This window comes from Salvelinus namaycush, chromosome 1 (assembly GCF_016432855.1).
Source record: "Salvelinus namaycush isolate Seneca chromosome 1, SaNama_1.0, whole genome shotgun sequence".
Lineage (NCBI taxonomy): Eukaryota > Metazoa > Chordata > Actinopteri > Salmoniformes > Salmonidae > Salvelinus > Salvelinus namaycush.
This window is the reverse complement of record NC_052307.1, coordinates 25,721,504-25,745,994: the sequence shown is the minus strand read 5'-3', so window position 1 is coordinate 25,745,994 and position 24,491 is coordinate 25,721,504. Positions and strand designations below refer to the sequence as shown.

The 24,491-nt window shown below is 44.7% G+C and overlaps 1 protein-coding gene across 1 annotated transcript in view; it reads left to right on the top strand.

The window, feature by feature from the left end:
• LOC120019954 (PDZ and LIM domain protein 2-like) overlaps positions 1 to 24,491 on the top strand; it is a 55,623-nt gene that overhangs the window by 7,518 nt on the left and 23,614 nt on the right. The window contains exons 2-3 of the mRNA XM_038963400.1: positions 10,793 to 10,924; positions 16,330 to 16,481. Coding sequence (XP_038819328.1) covers positions 10,832 to 10,924; positions 16,330 to 16,481 — 245 coding nt within the window. The 5' untranslated portion in view covers positions 10,793 to 10,831. The remainder of the gene's footprint in view (positions 1 to 10,792; positions 10,925 to 16,329; positions 16,482 to 24,491) is intronic.

Below are 24,491 nucleotides of genomic sequence, written 5' to 3'. Positions count from 1 at the left end.
CGGGAGAAGCATGGGGGCTGACTTTGGTTCACTTTGTTGCAGGTGCCGGAGAGAGACAGGCTGTTGTAGCCGATTTCTCCTACGGGGTTGTTTGGCTCGGCCCTGGAGTCTGTGCAGTCAGAGGCCCAGGATGGTTGGTACAGCCAGTATTTCCTGGTTCCCAAAAGGGGCGGGACTTTGCATCCCATTTTAGACCTTGTGCCCTAAACAAGCAGATCAGGGTCTAGAAATTCAGAATGCTCATGTACAGCCGGTTGTTACAATCAGTGCGCCCGGGTGATTGGTTCCCCTCCATCAACCTGATGTACATGTACTTTCATGTGGCCATATATCCCTCTCACAGAAAGTTGTGGAGGCGGTTTTGGCACCTATGAAGTGTCTGGGGCTCAGGATAATGGACTACCTGGCCGAGTCGAGGGAGCAGGTGGTGTTACACACATCCATGCTGGTTTCCCATGTTAAGTCTCTGTTTGACTCCATCTCAGTGGAGTGCGTTCCCAACACGGGTGCAGCTCTGCTATCCAGGGTGGGGCCTGCTCTCGGGAGTGGAGGTTGCACCCCTAAGTGGTCTCCTAGATATGGGAAATGTTTGGCAAGGCCGACGTAGATCTTTACACATCGCGAGAAATGCACAATGCCAGCTGTTTTTCTTGATAAGGGACCTGAGTGCTGCGTTGGGATGGATGCTCTCGTGCACCAGTGGCCTCAGACCCTTCTTTACGCATTTCCCCCTGTGGAGCTGATTCAGTCCATGCTGGGGAGGGTACTTCGAAAGGGCTTGTCCTTGATCCGTGCGTCCTTGATCCGTGCGGCTCTCTGTCTCTCATCTTATAGTTGGGGACCTTATAGTTGGGGACCTGCTGACCCAGGAGCACGGGCAGGTCTGGCACCCTCAGCCGGAGATTTGGAATCTGTGGGCTTGGCCCCTGAAAGGTCCAATCTGATTGCAATGGGTCTACTGAAGTGGAGGGCATTTGAGTTTTGGTGCCAAAGTAAAGTAATTGTTCCTTTTCAGAGCTCTCTGGTGGACATTTTAATGTTCCTACAGGGGGTTTTCGAGCAGGGTCATTCATTTTCCACCCTGGAGGTGTATATGGCAGATATTTCAGTGGGAATTGATGGTGCCACTTCAGGGGCTCATCCCCTGGAGGTGTGTTTTTTAAAAGTTGTGTGCCGTCTCAGGCCAGTTTCTAAACCTTTTGTGCCCATTTGGGATCTGGCTTTGGTTTTGAATGTGCTGTTTGAGGCCCCCTTTGAACTAATGGAGTCGGTGGATCTGAAGATCCTCTCCTACAAGACCGCTTTGCTTATGACTTTGGCTTCAGCTAAACGCATTAGAGATCTCCACGCGTTATCTGTTCACTCCTCCTGTATAAAGTTCGCCCTTGGCGACTCTAAGGTGACATTGTGTCCTAATACGGTCTTCACCCCTAAGGTCATGACTATGTCCTACAGGTCTCTAGCTTTTGAGATTTTCCCCTTTTTGTCTCCTCCTCCTTCAGAGGAGCAGCGGAGGTTACATTCACTGTGTCCGGTACAAGCATTACGCATTTACATTGAGCAGACCAGGGGTGTCTGTTTGTGTGATCAACTTCTTGACTGTTTTGCTAATTCTGCTTGTGGTAGAGCGCTTTTTAAGCAGCGTCTCTCCCACTGGCATATGGCAGAAAAGGGCAGGAATGACCTAACGGTGTACACGCCCACTTCAGCAGGGTTCTGGCAGTGTCTTGGGCATTGTTTTTATTTATTTATTTTTTATTTCACCTTTATTTAACCAGGTAGGCTAGTTGAGAACAAGTTCTCATTTACAACTGCGACCTGGCCAAGATAAAGCATAGCAGTGTGAACAGACAACAACACAGAGTTACACATGGAGTAAACAATAAACAAGTCAATAACACAGTAGGGGGAAAAAATGAGTCTATATACATTGTGTGCAAAAGGCATGAGGAGGTAGGCAATAAATAGGCCATAGGAGCGAATAATTACAATTTAGCAGATTAACACTGGAGTGATAAATCATCAGATGATCATGTGCAAGTAGAGATACTGGTGTGCAAAAGAGCAGAAAAGTAAATAAATAAAAACAGTAAGGGGATGAGGTAGGTAAATTGGGTGGGCTGTTTACAGATGGACTATGTACAGCTGCAGCGATCGGTTAGCTGCTCAGATAGTAGATGTTTAAAGTTGGTGAGGGAAATAAAAGTCTCCAACTTCAGCGATTTTTGCAATTCGTTTAAAGGGTTGCCTGTAGGATATATTTGTGCTGCTGCGATTTGGGCATCACCACACACTTTTGTGATGTTTTATCAGCTTGGATGTCACTGGCCCCAGTGTAGCCCACAGTGTGCTTACGGCTGGGGCAGGACAGGGTCGTTAGGCAGTGCGTAGATTGCGCAATACCCGGGTACCGCAGGTTTTCCTGTCAGGTTCGAACTCTGGGTGGTGTGTCATTTCATTCGGTGTCCGCTGGGGTCGGCATGGGGCGTGATTTCATAGACTGAAAGGGAACGTACAGTTATGATTATAACTACTGCTCGGCTGAATGAGCAAAACAAGTTACAACACCTGTTCAGCCCTGCGCCGCCAGCTTGGTGAAGACTGGTACTGAATTGAAGGAATTAATCTGTGCCTCGGGCTTATCACCTGTGGAAGGTGGGGCTTCCGGTGAGGGCTTTACCATGATGGTGAAAACTTGGATAAATGAGGATGCGCAGAGGCACATGTCAAAAAGCTGAATTTTGGCACTTTAGCAAGTCTTTATTCATATTAAAAATCACATGTATTGAATTTTTATGTGATCTATATTAAAGGGAACTTCATGTAATATAACAGGCTTTTAAAGTGCAATATTTGTGCACAATTTCTACTTGAAATATCAAAGGGACACAAGGCACTCATTTCCAAAATTAAATCTAGAATGGGCTTCCTATTTCGCAACCAAGCCTCCTTCACTCATGCTGCTAAACATACCCTCATAAAACTGACTATCCTACCGATCCTTGACTTCAGCGATATCATTTACAAAATAGCCTCCAACACTCTACTCAGCAAACTGGATGTAGCCTATCACCGTGCCATCCGTTTTGCCACCAAAGCCCCATATACTACCCACCACTGCGACCTGTATGCTCTCAGTTGCTGGCCCTCACTACACATTCGTCGCCAAACCAACTGGATCCAGGTCATCTATAAGTCTATGCTAGGTAAAGCCCCACCATATCTCAGCTCACTGGTCACCATAGCAAAGCACGCACTCCAGCAGGTATATTTCACTGGTCACCCCCAAAGCCAACACTTTGGCCACCTTTCCTTCCAGTTCTCTGCTGCCAATGACTGGAACGAATTGCAAAAATCACTGAAGCTGGAGTCTTATATCTCCCTGTAACTTTAAGCATCAGCTGTCATAGCAGCTTACCGATCACTGTACCTGTAACACAGCCAATCTGTAAATAGCACACCAACTACTTCATCCCCATATTGTTACTTATCATCTTGCTCTTTTACACCCCAGTATCTCTATCACTCCAGTGTTAATGCTAAATTGTAATTATTTTGCCTCCATGGCCTATTTATTGCTATACCTCCCTACTCTTCTACATTTGTACACACTGTACATAGATTTTTCTATTGTGTTATTGACTGTACGTTTGTTTATGTGTAACTCTGTGTTGTTGTTTTTGTCGCACTGCTTTGCATTATTTTGGCCAGGTCGCAGTTGTAAATGAAAACTTGTTCTCAACTAGCGTACCTGGTTAAATAAGGGTGAAATTTTATTTTTATTTTTTGTGGAACGACCATGTGGCTCAAGTTCAAGCCAGCATCTCAGGAATGTTTCACCTCTAATGTGCCCAAACCAAGCCATTCAGACAACTTGGATTGAACCTGTAATGTGCAGACTATTATTTGGTATTTTGAATCTGCGGGAAAAAGCTGGATGTGTTTCCCAGGACTCACGTGTTGCTTACAGCCCAAGCACCATTCAGATCCCGGCCCCATACCCGCCACCCCATACCCGCCACCCCATACCCGCCACCGCATACCCCCCACCCCCTGACTGCCAATTGTGCTGCACTGTACCAGTACCTCCATTGTTTTTGTTCTCTGCAACCTTCCATGTGCCTGCTGTACCCCCCCCCCACTCTCGTTTTCAATTGTGTCTGTTTCCTGATGACTCTGCTGTTCTGGGTGTGCAGGGCCGTGGCACCACAAACAATCCGCAGACTGAAACGAATTTAGCTGCTCGCGACTTTGTGGAAACATTTTATTTGTTTGGCTATTCCTCTTGGTTTTTCAAAATGCTAACCATGCCTCTATATTATTTGTATGGTTTGAATAAGGACGTTTTCTCCTGAGCCCTTACTCAGTTCGTTATATGCTCTATTGCATAGGGCTTTTTCTCTGAATCACAAGGAGAAACATTAACTGGTATGCTGTTCTGCAGGAAGTTACACTCAGATACAATCTGGTGGAGTTTGTATGAGGAAAGCTTCACTGTTGCTTGTTTTCTTGTTTCTGATAGCTTTGTGGTTTTCTCAGTGTCTGTCTTTGCTGAGACGGATGCGTGTCACTGGATGACTGCCTCATGTTGAGTCCTTTTCACATCTAGTTTCAGTTCAATATAAATTCATAGACGGTCTGTCTGTCTGCCTCCTTTTAATAGCACAGTTCCTGTTCTCTGTAAGAGGTCTCCCAGTAAGAAAAATAACATTGAAAATACGTCTTTTAGAGGTATTTTCCAGATGTTGACATCACGTCCATTTCAAGCGCTCAATGAAAGGCTGGAAGATGTTTTTGCCGGACGTCGAAGAGACGTCTTGTGTCCGGACTGCACCCCCCCAAAAAATCTTGAATGCGCTGTTAGTAAATGCTTAGTGGGCAGTCATGATGTTTCACGGTCATGGCTGCCGTCCCATTTCTGACACCAATGTAGCGGATGACAAATCCGGGTCATGGCGTGAAAGGCAAACACCCTACTGGACCAATTATAGGATGTCTATATTTGAGCCAAATCAAGGTCAGACCAGACCAAATCTGAACCAATCAAAAGGCGGCTTTTTTGGGGCCAAATTAAGGCTAGCACGGACTGGACCAAATCTGGTTCAGATTTTGTCCGGACCTGATCAAATCTGAACAAATCATAGATGTCTGTGTTGAGTCCAAATCAAGGCCAGACCGGACTAAATCTGAACCAATTATAGATGTCTATGTTTTGGGTTTGTGGATGTTGACATGAAGGCCGCCCCAGCCCAGGTCAAATCTAAGCCAATTATAGACGGACCAAAAATCAACGTCCGTGGATAATGCCTGATGGTATATGCTTAGTAGGCTGCTCTGCTCAGTGTGTGACCATTGGGACCATTGCCTGAGATGGCTTTAGAGTTTGAATGGGCTGCGGAGACACATCATTGCAAAACAATTTTGAAAACTTGCATGTGATGAACATGATAAAGCAGTGGTAAACTTTCCTGTGTCTCCCTCAGTGGATCAGAAGGCTTAATGGCCCGTGTAGGGGATGTGGTAAGGTGGCCTGATTGCTGTGCGAAGTGGGGAGTCTGTCTGAATCTGCGTAGTGCTAACACCAGTAACATGATCCTCAGATGATGCTGTTGAGAGATAAGTGGAGCCAGTTCTTTCTGAAGCCACACCACTGACATAACCATGGCTAATGTACCTAGTAGTAACAACCGTAACAATAGCTGCTGTTGTTTTGACACTATTGCCACAGTTTTGATGACAAGATATAAAGAACATATTTGATCTAATAATTAAGTCCCTTTCATAACAGGTTCAATTTATGATTACATTGAAATCAATGAAATTCCAGAGCTAATTTATTAGAGAGATATATTAGCGTATACATTTAACCTGTCACTTTTTCCTTTTAAGTGTGAGGAACCTGCAGCTCATTCTTAGGCGATAATAGTAGTCTCACAACCTAGGAACGTCTCAGTCACTCATCTTCCTTCAACAACACCCCATTCTTTTAATATCGCATCTGTTATTGTCATCACCTTAGTGATGGCAGTTTTACTTGATCAAATCACTGTGTGTGGTTAGTGTGAGAATGTTATTCCACATCATTTAACATGGGGAGAGGCTTTCCATGGCATTCCTCTGTCTATTCAGTGGGTGTGTGACCGGGCAGGCAGCAGGACAGGTGTCCTATCAACCACATTCCTCCTCACGAAAAGGAGTGTGCTTGGAAACATTATAGGGCATAGCCATCAGCCAGACAAGAGCACTCACAAAAGCTATTGAAGTTCACAGAGCTAAATGGCCAGAAGCAAGAGATTTGTAAAGTGTGAATCATACACAGAGCATTCCGCTGCAACCACAACAGTGGATGGTGTGTGTTTCCTAAAGTTCAGGCCTGGGTATAACCTTGTTCTGCAATAACCAGGTGAAAGGTGAAGAGTGTGAGCTGAGTATGGTACATACATGTTCATATCCAGGCCTGGCATCTTCTCTGTGCCAGCCAGCAAGACTTGTCTTTAAAGCGCATAATCAGAATAGAGCAACCCTGCCATAATTGTGGTTTAGCGACACACGCATGAAACCCAAGACTCACCCAAGGGTGTGTTAGAGTAATCTTACTATGCTTACCTATACTAAACTGTAGATGATTTCACCGACCTGTTTTAGCAGGTCTCACACACACATTCACAATTACGTAGTTTGAAGTGACGGTTAACAAAGAAGAATGCACAGCGAGATGAGGCTAATTGACTTTAATCTGCTTGTCTGTTGAACACTGCTGGCACCATGCGTGTTTGAGCAGTGAGCAACAGTCTGGAACCCAACACCTGGATACGAGAGCTGTTCTACACTCTCCTCTGTGTTTCTCCTACCTTTACCCGAAGGGGCTGCTCTCTCAAAGACATGACAAGTGCCTGGGGGCTTTTTCATGTAGAGTATGACAGTTTGAACTCTCCATAGAGATCATTCTCCACTTGGAAACTGAATGCAGCCTTCAAGTCTGTCTGTGCAATTGATTTCAACAACCCAAATCAAAGTCATTATTGCTTCATTCACCTTTGATACTCTAGATTTCACAACTGAAACTCTGGATGATACTGCATATAAAGTGCTGTAAAGTAGACCATGGCAACATACGGTATACCATGATCAAATATTTATGGTATTTGGTAGACAGGTATAGCACAGCGGAAGTGAGAGTATTTGACTGGACCTACCAGTTTCTAGTTCTTCTGAACTGTGGTTACCTGATGAGTGGAGACATGTGAGCCAGATGGAATACCTCCTTACTAGAATTTATCCTCATTGTGTGGGTGTGTTTTATTGTGCTGCCATTGCTGCTTGGTAGCCAAAGCAACGAGTTGTCACCAGAATATAATCCACCACTGGGCTCAGTTTAAAAATACAAAAAATGATGCATTTGAAATGTGTACCTATACTATTAATTATATTGTGTTGTTTCATCGCTTAATTTTTTAAGCTCCATTTAACACCTGGTGCAAATGTATTATCATAGTGATCTGTTTGGTAACAACTGGAGAATTTCAGGTCAATAGCTCTCTTCCAATAGTAAGCAGCTATTACCCTTACACTGCCTGCCAATAAATAGCAAGCAGCTTTCCAGTGATAACAGTTGGTCCATAAATCATAAATTAGCGCTGTGCCTTGTTGATAATGGTTCCAGTTAAGTAGGAGACCTGCTGATCCTGGCCCATCCTGGCCCATGATCCTGGCCCACTAATTAAACAGCCCAGAGACTGAGAACGTTAGGGTGTCTGTCTGTCCCCAGGGATTACAGCAGGAACAACAACTGGCGCCCCGGCTGTTTCTCATGTCCACAGCAATTAAGGGCTGTTAATGATGGTGAGCCTGGTAACCACGCTAATTGTCTGAATGTGCTAATGACTGGGTGGGTTTGTGCTGATTGTCCCAGACCCTTGTGGAATGTACAGACAGACGGCTGTAGATGGCTGAAATGGGCCAGTGTAGGGAGGGAGAGATGTCCCAGATCCTGACTGGGTTCACTGTTTGCTCTGTTTCTGTATGGATAGCTGTGGAACCAGCCTTGGGGCCTAACGATAGATGATCCCTTCAATTCTAACACTATGGTATATGGAACTAGACGGATCATATTTACAGGAAGATTTAAGACCAGTGAGAGCATGTCCAGTCACAGTGCATTCTCCACCAATGATCAGTTCTTATTCCAGATTCTTTGCCTATGACGATAAGATTAAGCCTGCGGCCATGTGGTGCACCAAGGTTCAGTTATTGATCTGACCAAGTATGTTTTGTCTCAAACTCTGACCTACATACACAGTAATGCTGCATAGTTACATAACAGGGGCTTGTGAAGACAGAATTGGGAAACATCAGCTTTTTGTTGTAGGATCTGTCAGCATTTTCTTCTTGGTCAAACATGTTTTGTCAGAAGTTCACAGATTTCAACAGAGACTCAAACCAGATAACGTCTTCATTTCTCAATACATATTTGCGAGACTGAGCATGCTTTCGTTTCTATATTTACTTTGATGTTCTGCAATAAGGCTGCTGTCAGATTTGTGAAGTTGAATTAATTGAGCCTACACTAAATATTCTTAATAATGACACTATTTCCCTTTCTGTTTCTCCATTTTCTGCCACAGTGCTTCCTCTTATTTTATGGTGTGTTGTGATTAGTTGTATGGTCGTGGAAGCACTTAACTAGGTATTAATAAGAGCATTGCTGTGTAGTTGAGGTGCCTCTCTACTAAAGCAGCAGCAGTGTGTGTGTGAGAGCGAGAAAGAGAAACTATGCTGCGCTGTGGTGGTGTCTGTGTGTCTGCCGGTTGGGCCGGAGTTTCCACCTCCTCCTCCTCGTCTCCTCACCACAGCATGAATTACCGAAGAGCAGGAGAGCTGTCAGTGTCTCAACACAAGCACATGTGCAAATGAAAAACACTACAGTCCACACTATGCATGAGAAGGGCAGAGTTATGGGGTCCAACTGTATACTGTACCCAGCTGACGCATAGACTTTACTGTGAAACAGACACATCCTAGCAGCATCCTGTGCTATGATCCCAATTAAACTACGAGGGAAGAAAGTCCATGGTTAAAAATTAGAGTTACACTATATATACAAAAGTATGTGGACACCACTTCAAATTAGTATATTTGGCTATTTCAGCCACACCCGTTGCTGACGGGTGTATAAAATTGAGCACACTACAATGTAATCTCCATAGACAAACATTGGCAGTAGAATGGCTTTAGTGAAGAGCTCGTTGACTTTCAACGTGGCACCAACAAGTCAGTTCATCAAATTTCTGCCCTGCTAGAGCTGCCCCGGTCAACTGTAAGTGCTGTTATTGTGAAGTGAAACGTCAAGGAGCAACAACGGCTCAGCCACGAAGTGGTAGGCCACACAAGCTCACAGAACAAGACCGCCAAGTGCTGAAGTGCGTAGCGCTTAAACATCGTCTGTCCTCAGTTGCAACACTCACTACCGAGTTCCAAACTGTCTCTGGAAGCAACGTCAGCACAATAACTGTTCGTCGGGAGCTTCATGAAATGGGTTTCCATGGCCGAGCAAGCCTAAGATCACCATGTGCAATGCCAAGCGTCGGCTGGAGTGGCGCAAAGCTCGCCATCATTGGACTCAGGAGCAGTGGAAACATGTTCTCTGGATTGATGAATCACACTTCACCATCTGGCAGTCCGACAATCTGGGTTTGGCGGATGCCAGAAGAACGCTACCTGCCACAAAGCATAGTGCCAACTGTAAAGAGGAATAATGTTCTGGGGCTGTTTTTCATGGTTTGGTCTAGGCCCCTTAGTTCCAGTGAATGGAAATCTTAACGCTACAGCATACAATGACATTCTAGACAATTCTGTGCTTCCAACTTTGTGGCAACAGTTTGGAGAAGTAACTTTCCTGTTTCAGCATGACAATGCCCCGTGCACAAAGCAAGGTCCATATAGAAATGGTTTGTTGAGATCGGTGTGGAAGAACTTGACTGGCCTGCACAGAGCCCTGACTTCAACTCCATTGAACACCTTTGAGATGAATTGGAACGCCGACTGCGAGCCAGGCCTCATCGCCCAACATCAGTGTCCGACTTCACTGATGCTCTTGTGGCTGAATGGAAGCAAGTCCCCGCAGCAATGTTCCAACATCTAATGGAAAGCCTTCCCAGAAGAGTGGAGGATGTTATAGCAGCAAAGGGGGACCAACTCCATATTAATGCCCATGATTTTTGGAATGAGATGTTTGACTAGAAGGTGTCCACATACCTTTGGTCATGTGGTGTATGTGGATCTACTCAACAGAAATGTTTGAATGTTATTTTACTGTGGTATAATACAACTTTTTTGGGTGGGGGTTCTTTTTCTCATTTGGACTTAATTAAAACTGAGGGTTTGCAAGAACTTCAATGTTGCGGCAGGTAGCCTAGTGGTTAGAGCATTTGGCCAATAACCGAAAGGTTGCTAGATCAAATCCCTAAGCTGACAAGGTAAACATCTGTCGTTCTGCCTCTGAACAAGGCAGTTAACCCACTGTTTCTTGGCCGTCATTGTAAATAAGAATTTGTTCTTAACTGACTTGCCTAGTTAACTAAAGGTTAAATATTTAAAACAATTCTAGTCATGTGTCGTTGGTTTTCAGATTCCTCCCATTTCTTTTATATCAAGAGGATCTAATCAAGTAGAAGGAGATAAAAGGCAGACGTTGCAGGTGACCGCAGTTCTAACGTATTTACCTTATATAGTCACTGCAGCAAAAAAAGCATGACTGATTACAGAATCTCTCTCGCTCTCTCTCTCTTTACAGGGTTTGAGCAGGCAGTGGGTGGCGACCTCTGGTCACGTGATGGCGCTGACAGTAAACCTGATTGGTCCGACTCCATGGGGCTTTAGAATATACGGAGGAAGAGACTTCAAGAAGGCGATAACAGTTTCCAAGGTAATTGCTAATGACCTTACTGCTCAGTCACACCATATCCTCTGTAAAGGAAAACATGCAATGCCTACTCAACTTCCTCAGTCTCTGCTGTACTTCTCTGCTCCTCTCATTGTTTCTCAATTGGCTGCCTTCTACCTGTTTCCTTAACAACTGTATCCAGTCAGATTGGAGTAAAAGCTACATCAGGAGGAAACCAGTTATTACAGTTAGGGTTGAGTGGTGTGCCGTGAGTGTCGAACCAGTGTGTGTGTGCACATGTGTTTGTGCACATGTTGTTTTACAATTCTTGATTTTCTAAGCTTGTGAGGATACAACAGGAAGATCGAGCTGTAGAAGGCAAGACATTAGCAGAGTTCTACTCCGTAAACAGACTCAGGATATCCAGGGCAGACTGCTCCCTGCCACAGCCACTCTGAAACCCAGGGAGACTGCCCCCGCCACAGCCACTCTGAAACCCAGGGAGACTGCTCCCGCCACAGCCACAGACAAAAATAGCTGTTTTCTTGTGATGATGGGCATTCCTTCTCATTCACTCCCTCTACCATGTAGCCAACAACACCAGCATGCAGGGAACACTGGGAACTGTGTCTCAAATATCAAACAGTCTCATAGAAGAAACAGGGGTCCATTCTGTGCGGGAGACCTCATCAGTGAAAGTGGTTGTAAAACCCACTTGGAGAAGCAGCATGTTTCCCTCCTCCCTCCCCCTCTCTGGTTAAGCAGCTATGGCTTTGGACTGTCTGAAGTGGTTGCATCTTGGCACTGAAACAACATGGATGCCCCCGCTTTTCCCGTTCTGTTGGCCTGAAAAGAGAGCTTCCCCCTGTTTCTGCAGGGCATAGCCTCCTGTAAAAATCTGCACCCTTAGTGTATGTGAAGTGAGGCGTGCCCTGATCAGAAAAGGCACGCATCATTGTGGGTTGCCAGAGCAACGCTTAATTGCCACTTGAGTAGACCCACAGACATGACACCTCTGCCATCTTGCTTCGCAAAAGGGACAAACACCTTGTTGCCTGGCATTCTCTCCGCAATCTGCCATGTTTCTGTTGGAGATGTATGAAGGAGACCTCTTCATCTTCACTGATTGTGTGTCTTTTTAATTTTCCTCTTTCTGTTTTTAATTTTGGGCCAGCCTTGTTGATTCTGCTCTTAAAGGGTAGGTAGCATAAACATAACCACATGTAATATTTGGTTTTGCATTAGAATACATATCAAAAGTCCCAATGCAAAGTTATACCACACTATTCTATTTTTGAGTTAGTGCATAAAACTGATCAGTTTCAATAAAATGTTCAGCCAACTTACAAGCAAATACTTTGAATGTATTGTTACAAGTCAGCTTGCAAGGTTGCTAGCCAACTAGTCTGCTAATGTTAGCCCTACTGGCCTGCTAATGCTATGTTAGCAACTGGCTGACTCACGCAGTGCCATCAACACCTAGCTTACAGCTACATTAAATTAAACCAAAGTTTTGGAAATACATAACGCCATCTAACCAAATAATATTACCGGTATATGCAATTATCTTAGCCAGCCAGCTAAAGTTAGTTGGCTAGGCTAGCTAGCAGGATAAAATAACTAACTCGCCAACCACCACGGTCTGCATAGCTAAGTAATAAGCCAGAGAACAACTAGTCTAGCATAGGCAGAAAGCCACAGAACACACACCACAACAAAAAAGCCAACGACATAAAGTAGAGAGAGTGGAAACTTACCGATTGACGGCTGAGTTAGCTACCAAAGTCAAAGAAGAGACAAGGAGAGGCCTTCAGAGGGAGAGTCAGCTAGCTAATCCAATAGCGATATAGTGAGGTACATCCACATTGAATTTACCCGGTTTATGTCCATCACTGCTGACACTTACGATCTACCGGTAGGTCGGTAGAAAATAGAGGTTGCAGGTTTTGCGTTCACGCTTCGCACAGCATCTGGTTTGAGTCTCATTTCGAATCCTGCCTTCCACTGGCCTAGTGGTTAGAGCGTTGGGCCAGTAACCGAAAGGTTGCTGGATTGAATCCCTGAGCTGACAAGGTAGAAATCTGTTGTTCTGCCCCTGAGCAAGGCAGTTTAACCACTGTTCCCCGGGCGCCGAAGACATGGATGTTGATTAAGGCAGTCCCCCGCACCTCTCTGATTCAGAGGAAGACGCATCATAAATGTGGAAGACATTTCAGTTGAAGGCAATCAATTGTACAACTGACTAGGTATCCCCCTTTCCCTTAAACTAAGCTATCGAAGTCCTCCAGGGAGAAATGAGCATCGCATACAGTAGACATGCACATGGTTCCCATTCTCCAATCTGCTTGCTTCAACTGGACAAACCATTCCAACTTCAAAGCTTGCTTCTCGTTTTTGGGCCACAAAGGATTGGGCCCGAAATTAGTCATGACCCTGTCCTTGTGGGTATTACTGCACTATCTACAAATGACGGAAAATGACTACAACACTGACTCGCTCATTCGATTACCACTACCAAACGCACAGGAGAAAAAGAGTTGCCGTTTTTCACATAAATTTATATGGTTTCTTTATCGTGGATGTACATAGTAGTTCACCAGTGCAAACACTTGGTTTGAAATGCATTTACATGCTAGCATGGCTAGTACCTAACATTAGCCAGCTGGAACTAGCTAGGTAGCACCGGTTCTCCATATGACGTTGAGAAATAGTGCATTGTGGGTAGTTTCAATATCCAGAAAATAAGTGAATAAATATGCAAAAATGCTAAAACATAACTGTTTGTAGTTATAGGTAACCAGATCGTGACTACAACTAAGTTGCTAAGTCTTTGACCACACTGTGTCAAATATAATGTTATTGGTCTCATACACGTGTTTAGTAGATGTTATTGTGGGTGTAGTGAAATGCTTGTTTTTTCAGCTCCGACAGTGCAGTAATATCTATCAATTTCACAACATATACCCAATACACACAAATCTAAGTAAAGGAATGGATTAAGAATATATAAATATATGGATGAGCAATGAGCGGCATAGACTAAGATACAGTAGAATATAATACAGTATATACATTTGAGATGAGTAATGCAAAATATGTCAACATTATTAAAGTAACTAGTGTTTCATTTATTAAAGTGGCCAGTGAGTTCAAGTATATGTATATAGGCAGCAGCCTCTAATGTGCTAGTGATGGATATTTAACAGTCTGATGGCCTTGAGATAGAAGCTGTTTTTCAGTCTCTCGTTCACAGTTTTGATGCACCTGTACTGACCTCGCCTTCTGGATGATAGTGGGGTGAACAGGCAGTGGCTTGGGTGGTTGTTGTCCTTGATGATCTTTTTGGCCTTCCTGTGACATTGGGTGCTGTAGGTGTCCTGGAGAGCAGGTAGTTTGCCCCCAGTGATGTGTTGGGCAGACCGCACCACCCTCTAGAGAGCCCTGCGGTTGCGGGCAGTGCAGTTGCCATACCAGGTGGTGATACAGCCTGACAGGATGCTCTCAATTGTGTATCTGTAAAAGTTTGTGAGGGTTTTAGGTGCCAAGCCAAATTTCTTCAGCCTCCTGAGGTTGAAGAGGCGCTGTTGCGCCTTCACCACACTTTCTGTGTGGGTGGACCATTTCAGTTTATCAGTGATGTGTACGCCAAGGAACTTGAAGCTTTACACCTTTTCCACTGCGGTACCGTTGATATGGATAGCGGGTGCTCCCTCTACTGTTTCCTGAAGTCCACGATCAGCCCCTTTGTTTTGTTGATGTTGAGTGAGAGGTTATTTTCCTGGCACCATCCTTAACTCCTCTCTGTAGGATGTCTCGTCATTGTTGGTAATCAAGCCTACTACTGTTGTGTCATCTGCAAACTTGATTGAGTTGGAGGCGTGCGTGGCCACGCAGTCATGGGTGCAGGAGGGTGCAGGAGTGCAGGAGGGTGCTGAGCACTCACCCTTGTGGGGCCCCAGTGTTGCTGATCAGCAAAGTGGAGGTGTTGTCTCCTACCTTCACCACCTTCACCACTGGGTGGCCAGTCAGGAAGTCCAGGACCCAGTTGCACAGTGCGGGGTTCAGACCCAGGGCCTCGAGCTTAATGATGAGCTTGGAGGGTACTATGGTGTCGAAGGCTGAGCTATAGTCAATGAACAGCATTCGCACATAGGTATTCCTCTTGTCCAGATGGGATGGGGCAGTGTGCAGTGCGATGGCGATTGCATCGTCTGTGGATCTATTGGGGCGGTAGGCAAATTGAAGTGGGTCTAGGGTGACAGGTACGTTAGAGGTGATATGATCGTTGACTAGTCTCTCAAAGCACTTCATGATGATAGAAGTGAGTGCTATGGGGCGATAGTAATTCAGTTCAGTTACCTTTGCTTTCTTGGGTACAGGAACAATGGTGGCGATCTTGAAGCATGTGGGGACAGCAGACTGGGATAGGGAGAGATTTAATATGTCCGTAAACATACCAGCCAGCTGGTCTGCGCATGCTCTGAGGACGCAGATAGGGAATGCCGTCTGGGCTGGCAGCCCTGCGAGGGTATACACGCTTAAATGTCTTATTCACGTTGGCCATGGAGAAGGAGAGCTCACAGTCCTTGGTAGCGGGCCGCGTTGGTGGCACTGTGTTATCCTCAAAGCGGGCGAAGGTGTTTAGCTTGTCAGGAAGCATGACGTCGGTGTCCGCGATGTGGCTAGTTTTCCTTTTGTAGTCTGTGATTGTCTGTAGACCCTGCCACATACAGTACATCTCGTGTCTGAGACGTTGAATTATGTTGTTACATTGATGAGTAGAAACTCATGCTTCCTACCCTTTGCTTCCTACCCTTTCCTACCCTTCACAAGTGCTCAATTATCCTGATTTCAACTGCTAATTTGGGCTTTTGTGTTTGTATGGTTGAGTGTTTGTGTGTGCCTGAGAGAGACTGAGTGAGTGTTGCTGGTGTGTTTTTGTTCCATTAGGCTGGAATTCCCCCTAATGCAGGCAGTAGACTATTGGCATGTGGTGAGGTTGGAGGCAAAGGTCAGGCCAGAGTAGTCAACCACACAGTCTCACTGATGACTTTTCCCTCAAGGTGTCATGAATCCTCACACTGTTGAGGTGTGCCATGTGCGTGAAGAGCTGTGGTGTCTGTTAATGTTTATTGCAACCAAAATGTAATGTAATCACCAGCTAGTGCCCTGTAAGAACTGATTGACACCTGGCAGGCAAACTGAGGAAAACAACCCATCTCTTCATCACAGCCACAGTCTCATGTTATTACAATCACGTCTTCACTGTTTTGTCATAATGATTGTTCATCATTGTATCTGTCAGCCCTTGACAAAAATTCCAACACTCGATATGCAGCATTTCGTTCAGGCTTGCTGGTTATTTACGCTGCTGATAGCATCATGTCTGCACCAAGTCCACAGGCCGTAGAGAGAGTCTGACTGCATCTCTTACCTCTGGCCCACAGGTCAATGGGGGCAGCAAGGCCGAGTTGGCCGCCCTGCAGCCTGGTGATGTCATCCTGGAGATCAATGGAGAGAACACAGTGGACATGCTCAATGTGGAGGCCCAGAACAAGATCAAAAACTCCAAAACTCAGCTGCAGCTGCTGGTGGAGAGGTAGGGTTCACTACAGTGCACAGTTCAAATCAAATTGTATTGGTCACATACACATGGTTAGCAGATGTTATTGCGAGTGTAGCGAAATGCTTGTGCTTCTAGTTTCGATCCTAATGTACTGTATCTAAACTCAGCAAAAAAAGAAACGTCCTCTCTATCAACTGCGTTTATTTTCTGCAAACTTAACATGAGTAAATACTTGTATGAACATAACAAGATTCAACAACTGAGACACAAACTGAACAAGTTCCACAGACATGTGACTCACAGAAATTGAATAATGTGTCCCTGAACAAGGGGGGGACAAAATCAAAAGTAACAGTCCGTATCTGGTGTGGCCACCAGCTGCATTAAGTACTGCAGTGCATCTCCTCCTCATGAACTGCACCAGATTTGCCAGTTCTTGCTGTGAGATGTTACCCCACTCTTCCACCAAGGCACCTGCAAGTTCCCGGACATTTCTGGGGGGAATGGCCCTAGCCCTCACCCTCCGATCCAACAGGTCCCAGATGTGCTCAAAGGGATTGAGATCCGGGCTCTTCGCTGGCCATGGCAGAACACTGACATTCCTGTCTTGCAGGAAATCACGCACAAAACGAGCAGTATGGCTGGTGGCATTGTCATGCTGGAGGGTCATGTCAGGATGAGCCTGCAGGAAGGGAGGAGGATGTCTTCCCTGTAAAGCACAGCGTTGAGATTGCCTGCAATGACAACAAGCTCAGTCCGATGATGCTGTGACACACCGCCCCAGACCATGACGGACCCTCCACCTTCAAATCGGTCCCGAGTACAGGCCTCGATGTAACACTAATTTCTTCAAACGTAAACGTGAATCCGACCATCACCCCTGGTGAGACAAAACCGTGACTCATCAGTGAAGAGCACTTTTTGCCAGTCCTGTCTGGTCCAGCGACGGTGGGTTTGTGCCCATAGGCGACGTTGTTGCCAGTGATGTCTGGTGAGGACCTGCCTTACAATAGAATTATAAGTCCTCAGTCCAGCCTCTCTCAGCCTATTGCTGACAGTCTGAGCACTGATGGAGGGATTGTGCGTTCCTGGAGTAACTCAGGCAGTTGTTGTTGCCATCCTGTACCTGTCCCGCAGGTGTGATGTTCGGATGTACCGATCCTGTGCAGGTGTTGTTACAAGTGGTCTGCCACTGCGAGGATGATCAGCTGTCCGTCCTGTCTCCCTGTAGCACTGTCTTAGGCGTCTCACAGTATGGACATTGCAATTTATTGCTCTGGCCACATCTGCAGTCCTCATGCCTCCTTGCAGCATGCCTAAGGCACTTCACGCAGATGAGCAGGGACCCTGGGCATCTTTCTTTTGGTGTTTTTCAGAGTCAGTAGAAAGGCCTCTTTAGTGTCCTAAGTTTTCATAAATGTGATCTTATTTGCCTACTGTCTGTAAGCTGTTAGTGTCTTAACGACCGTTCCACAGGTTCATGTTCATTAATTGTTTATGGTTCATTGAACATGCATGGGAAACTGTGTTTAAACCCTTTACAATGAAGATCTGTGAAGTTATTTGGATTTTTACAAATAATCTTTGAAAGACAGGGTCCTGAAGAAGGGACGTTTTCTTTTTTTGCTGAGTTTATAAGCAAGTGCAAGCAAATGAGCTGCGACGAGGTAGGCCTATTCGTTCAGCACTTTCTAAATGGACACACACTTTACTCTTCTTTAAGTCACCATACAGAGAGAGATGCGGTTAGTCTACCATTTTAAGTATTCAACGCACAGACAGCACATTGCCCAAACCAAACAACCCTTGCAATATCAACTGGAATTGCAGGGGTCTATTACTGAACCTTTTGTAGAAAAAATATATTTGAATGGGAAGAGACTGTCACTGGCAAACATGGTTACAGACCAAAAACATTATATAGAATCCCCTCCTTGTGGAGAAAAGCATATGAGCTAATTATAATGCACAAAGTAAACAAAATAATGGAATGCATCATTCCAACATTGCCTAAAATTATTAATAAGATGCTCATTATATAGATCAATATAACAATGGAGATGTACATACTATGGCATAAGGGAATGATAGCGGATGAGAGGCAAGCCGTAATTTTGTTTAAGACATCAATGAGTGAGCTAAGTGGGACGTTGTAACGGTGTTCCTCCTCCTCTTCTTCCGAAGAGGAGGAGCATGGATTGAACCAAGGCGCAGCGTTGTGAAATGACATGATTTATTAAGACACGACAAAACAACGAAGACAAAAAACGAACTATACTTGAATTAACTAACAAAATAACAAAACGAATGTAGACAGACCTGGACGACGAACTTACATGAAACACGAAGAACGCAATAACAGGAAAAACTGACTACACAAAAACCGAACGAACAAACATACCGAGAACAGTCCCGTGTGGCGTAACATACAGACACTGACACAGGAGACATCCACCCACAACGAACACTGTGAAACAACCTACCTAAATATGACTCTCAATTAGAGGAAACGCCAAACACCTGCCTCTAATTGAGAGCCATACCAGGCAACCCTTAAACCAACATAGAAACAGAAAACATAGAATGCCCACCCAAACTCACGTCCTGACCAACTAACACATACAACAAACTAACAGAAATAGGTCAGGAACGTGACAGACGTAGTCGATAGGCCTATGTCGATTTGTTCAGCACTTTTGAAATGTACAGCAACAGAATTCAGAACATGGGCTGTTCTTACACTATTCTCCCTGTACACCAAGTCAGAACAATAGGATAATAACAGGGGCATATAAACAGGCAATGAAAGCTCTTATCCGATGATGACATTTCTCTAAAACAAGCTATAGGCTACATGTGCACCACCAAGTATGAACAGTAGGCTATGTTCTAAGGGGAGAGGGACCAAATTCTTAGGGTGAGACATGGGCTACTAACAGGTTACTACACAACATACTTAGTATTACTTTCTTGGCTACAGTATACATATCCTGGTATATTACATCATTTATGTAGCAGCAGAAAGACCATTGTTGTGCTGTGCTCACTTGAACAGGAAAGTGGCGCGTTGGTCCTTCTTGTGGGTAAACTTTGTCATCAAAGTGTGGCATTCTGTCACGTTGGTATGAAGAGATTCGGGAGACAGACGCAGGAATGCGTAATAGGGTTTTCTATTTCACCCAAATTACGGCTTGCCGTCTAAAGGCACGGGGCGAAGACCAAACAAACACTATACAAAAACACAGGGTTAAAACCCAAACAAAAGAGTGGGGAGTTCCTCGAATAAATAACACGCGCACAATGATTTAACAGACGGGACGAGACCCGTAATCATCTGCGCAATCCACAATGGCATGAAAGCCAAAACACACAGCACAGGTGCTCACACGCAACAACAGACATTGTAACAATAATCAACAGCCCAATGGAAACCAAAGGACACACTTATACAAGTACTAATCAGTGGGAATATGGGACAGGTGTGCGTAATGAAAGTTCCGGAGGGATCCGTGACATATTCTCTGGATTTAGGGTGCTTTCAAGACAACTGGGAACTCTGGGGGGAAAAGTACGAGGTCGAATCATGACGTCAGTGATCTTCAGGTTGGAAAGTCGTAGCTCTAGAAAGAGGCCAGAGTTCCCGACTTGAATTCACTAGTTGGATGACTATTCAAAACATATTTTCCCAGTTGGAAATGTTTTCTTCTGTTCCCAGCTGTCTTGAATGCACTATCCACCGAATAGCAGGCAGGGGAAGAAAAAACAGTGATTGCTTTGCAATTCTTGCAGTTAGCCATTGATTCCTTCCAAACCACTCATTGTTGAACTTGTGATTTCCGACTTGTTGGAAAGGATTGTCAGTAGATTGCTGACATGATTCATGATGATGACTGCTTGTCTAGCTAGCTAGCTTGCTAGCTAAGATTTAGAAAGTATGATGTTGACATGATCAGTCCAATCAAAGCTACGGTAGATACTTGGATGTTGATTAAGGCAGCCCACGCACCTCTCTGATTCAGAGGGGTTGTGTTAAATGCGGAAGACACATTTCAGTTTAATGCATTCATGAAGTTATCCAACAATATGTGCTCTGTCATGTCTATTTCAAGTCTTCTCACTCATTGATTGAGACAGGTCCCAGTTGTACAACTGACTAGGTATCCCCATTTTCCTTTCCCTTATAACGTAATTTTATCTGTGGGTGGCCAATGACCTAGAGCCTTCTTGGACGGACACTTCTAATGTAAATCTATGGCCGCACCCAAGGGACCTAGAACTGCCAAGCTCTCCCTGTAGAATCTGCGGTGATGTAGTGTCCACATGAGTGACCGAACACTGAGCAAATCATGGCGCAACTAGAGAAGATTACCAACGCCTACGCTCGGCTTTCGCTGGCTGCCCCTCCACCACAAAAAGCACAAGCTAGGCTGAAACACCTGCATTTTGTAGCTGCCTTACTCAAGAGAGTATGCGGCTTTATTTACTCAAGGATATTTTTTACATTGTTTGCAAACTGATATGTAACAAGAATTAATGTCAAAATAAAATGCAAAACAGGCCTTTTTTTTAGCTAAACATTTGGGGCTCTGCCTCACCTGCCCTGAATGACGGGTCGCCACTGAGATGGGGTCACCACACCGTGGCATACAGACCACATCTGTGCTCTTACATCTGCTGATTGCTTGTATTTGTACCAGTTCCACAGTTGCCACATCCTCCCTCCCACTTTCCACGATTATAGTGTTTGTTATTAACGTCTTAAGATGTCCCATCTCTCTCGCCCTACAAAGGGCCTGTGGCTTCATTCTGGGGGAGTACCAGAATGTGTCAGAATTATCTTGCCAAGATGAACTGTTTGTTCCATTTCCCATGTTAATAAACATTGTTTAAAAGTTAGCTGAGAACTTTTTAGGGTGGCAGAGAATTGGCTCCACATTGGACCCTTTCCTGTGAAGTGAGGCTATTGGTTGGCGAGTCCTTGCTCTGTCTCTGTCTTTCTGTCTCTGCCTCTCTCTTAGTGAATTCTCACACTCATTTCTTCATACACACACACACGCACGCTTCCTCTTTGCATGCCCCAGGTCCATGTGAGTGGATTTTTCCCTGCTGACCTCATGTCTCCTTCCGAGCCAGAAACAACTCTGTGACTCCCTGGCTTCCCAGGACAATGGCACTCTGTAGCTCCACCAGCCACTCTGCTCCATCTGCCCCTAGACCCACTGTTCTACTGGCAGAGGCAAACAGGATAGGCAAGGTAGTGAAGGGTGGTTTCCACTATCAAGGCCCTACTGTCTTTAGATGGCAGGCAGTACCATGTCTCTCTTATCAATCCTAGTCCAGCACCCCTCTAGCCACCTCCAATCAACTACAGTATTTCCCCCCTTGTTGGTCCATCTGCAGCATTATGCAATGTGTTGTTCTTAACAGTAAATTAACTCCCATGAAGAATCATGAAAACTACACACATATTATGCAGTGTAATGTCTGATGATCTGAAGTATAGTGTAAGAGAGGAACCTGGTAAATGGGTTTACAGCCCTGCAGATCACAGCGGCTGGATTACAGCTGGGTTTGCCCATGGGCAGAGGTTGGCATCAGCTCACCCTTAGAATAGGAGTGTTGGTTAAGGCGTGCCTGTCTTAAACCTGTCTTAAACTGAGGAACTGCACCAAATACCCATATGTACAATAACCTGACTTGTGCACTCTTTGAGGTACTTTTTGATTTCAGATTGATATCTGCAACTGAGTGGAGATTTTACTGTGACACTAAAAAGAAAAACATCAGCAGTATCTTGTCATTCATACTGTCATTTATCCTCCATTGTCCTCAGCTGCCTCTTAATGAATCCATTGTTCACTGACCATGTGGGCATGATGTCATGTCCCTCTGATCTTATTGGTCCTTGTAATGTAATGTTACTGAGCAACTGCAGATGGGCATCGGAATATTGCCCAATGGCACTTATATAGGCTACTATATAGGCAGCCCTATTCAGTCGTGTTTCATGTTTCTAATCTTTGGCACCACATTCAAAGTCTCAGGTCTGTGCATAGTGTACAAGTGAGAAGTGACGTGCCTTGGTCAATATGAACAGTGTGTGAATGGAATTCAAGATAGCTATAAGACAAGACAGTAGTATGTTTATCCTAATAGTTCACTGTATTGTCACTGTTCCCTTCTATTAATCTGCTCTGTTTTGTTTTCATCATTAATCTGAGGGCAGACAGAATAGATTGCATAGATTCCTATCTGTCTGAACAATGCTTGGCAGGCAAACTCCCAGGTCCCATATATGACAAAGATCAACATGCTGTTCCTTTGCTGATCGGAGATGTTACGCCCCTGTTCCATGCAGAGATCAGACAGCTCTCTAGAGGAGAGACAAGCATCTTCACCTCTCCATGGTTTATGACAACAGCCACTCCTCTCTGCCCGTGCTCATCCATCTACTGCTGTACATGAGGCCTGTGACAGAAGGCAAAGGTTAGATTACAGGTCACATTATATAAGGCCTAGTAGTTAACCTTGTATGCCTCTCATTGTCTGAAGGACATAAGTTAACTTTATCCTCATCTCTCTCAACCAGAGGAGCTGAACTGGATACACATAGCGGAAATGTTACTTTCATTTGTGAATTCCAAGTGAAAACACAGTCATTTCCTTACAGGGAACTTATTTTGAAGCCCAATTAACCATCCGTTATGTTCTGTTTTATCCATTAAGTTTCACATCTTCTCACTGCTGTGAGGAGCCTGTTTTCCTCTTCCAGCCGTTCTCCTGGTTGGATGTGCCCCTGCAGCACATGTGGAGTATTCAGATACTGTGCAGCAGGGCCAAGGTCTGGGCTGTTAGAGGTGTGTTTCTGGGCGATTTACCACAGGCATCCAGGGCCTTCCTGTGCGCCTCATTACCCTGGACTGAGGCTCAGCTGAGAGGAGAGGCAGGCAGCCCTACAGTGAGGGGGGATACTACTGTAGTTGTTTACATTGGGTCATACAGTCCAAAATGTTCCACTCAGAACTGGGTATAAGTTTTATTAAAGTGAGCACAGTGAAAGAGCTTTGAACGATGAGGCTCTGCTAGGAGAATCATGGTAAAGAGCTTGAGAATTGTTTTGAAGGTTCTCTTGAGATACCAGTGGTTGTACTGACAGTACTTTGGCGTAGGGGAACCAAAATAAGGGTAAAAATATGAGGTGTCTGATTCGAAGATTCTTTAGACTTTTGCTAGTGTGCACTTACACATCAGTACTTTCTCACTCTCAGGTTTTCAGTCTCACTCTTATCTCTAGTGACTTGATATACTGTATACACACACATACATACACACCACACACACATGTCCTCCGGCACTCACATATCTGAATTGAAAAGTGTATGTGCATATTATGTCACGAGATCTAACAATGAGACTGAAAACCTGAGAGTGAGAAAGCACCGATGTGTAAGTGCACACTAGCAAAAGTCTAAAGAATCTTCGAATCAGACACCTCATTTTGGTTCCCTTACGCCAAAGTACTGTCAGTACAACCACTGGTATGTCGTTTTGATTAAAAAATAACCTTCAAAACGATTCTTAAGCTCTTTAAAATGATTCTCCTAGCAGAGCCTCATCTTTCCAACTCTTTGACTGTGTATAGTGATATAGCTATAGCCAAATCAAATCAGACCATTCTACTCAACATGTTAATGAATAATATGAGACATTACAGAAAATGACGTTATCAGAGCTTCCAAGCTATCATTGTAGGGAATACTTTGGCATGGTTCAAGTCATCTAAGAGACCTGATTAGAATCACTGGTGTAAGTTACTGTAGTTGACCTTGGTCCATGTCTTTTGAAGTACAGCTTGATCTAATGTGGGGTTTTGGCTTGTATCCTTTAATGCAGTAATGTTTGCAAGCTTTCTTACTCATGCTGTTAACAACAAATTTTAAGCAATCATGGTTTTGAGTATTTGTTTAGGGCGTGACATAGGTGAATTATGTGGTACTGAAGACAGTGTTTCTCTACTGGGCCAGTCTTGCCCTCTCCTGGGAA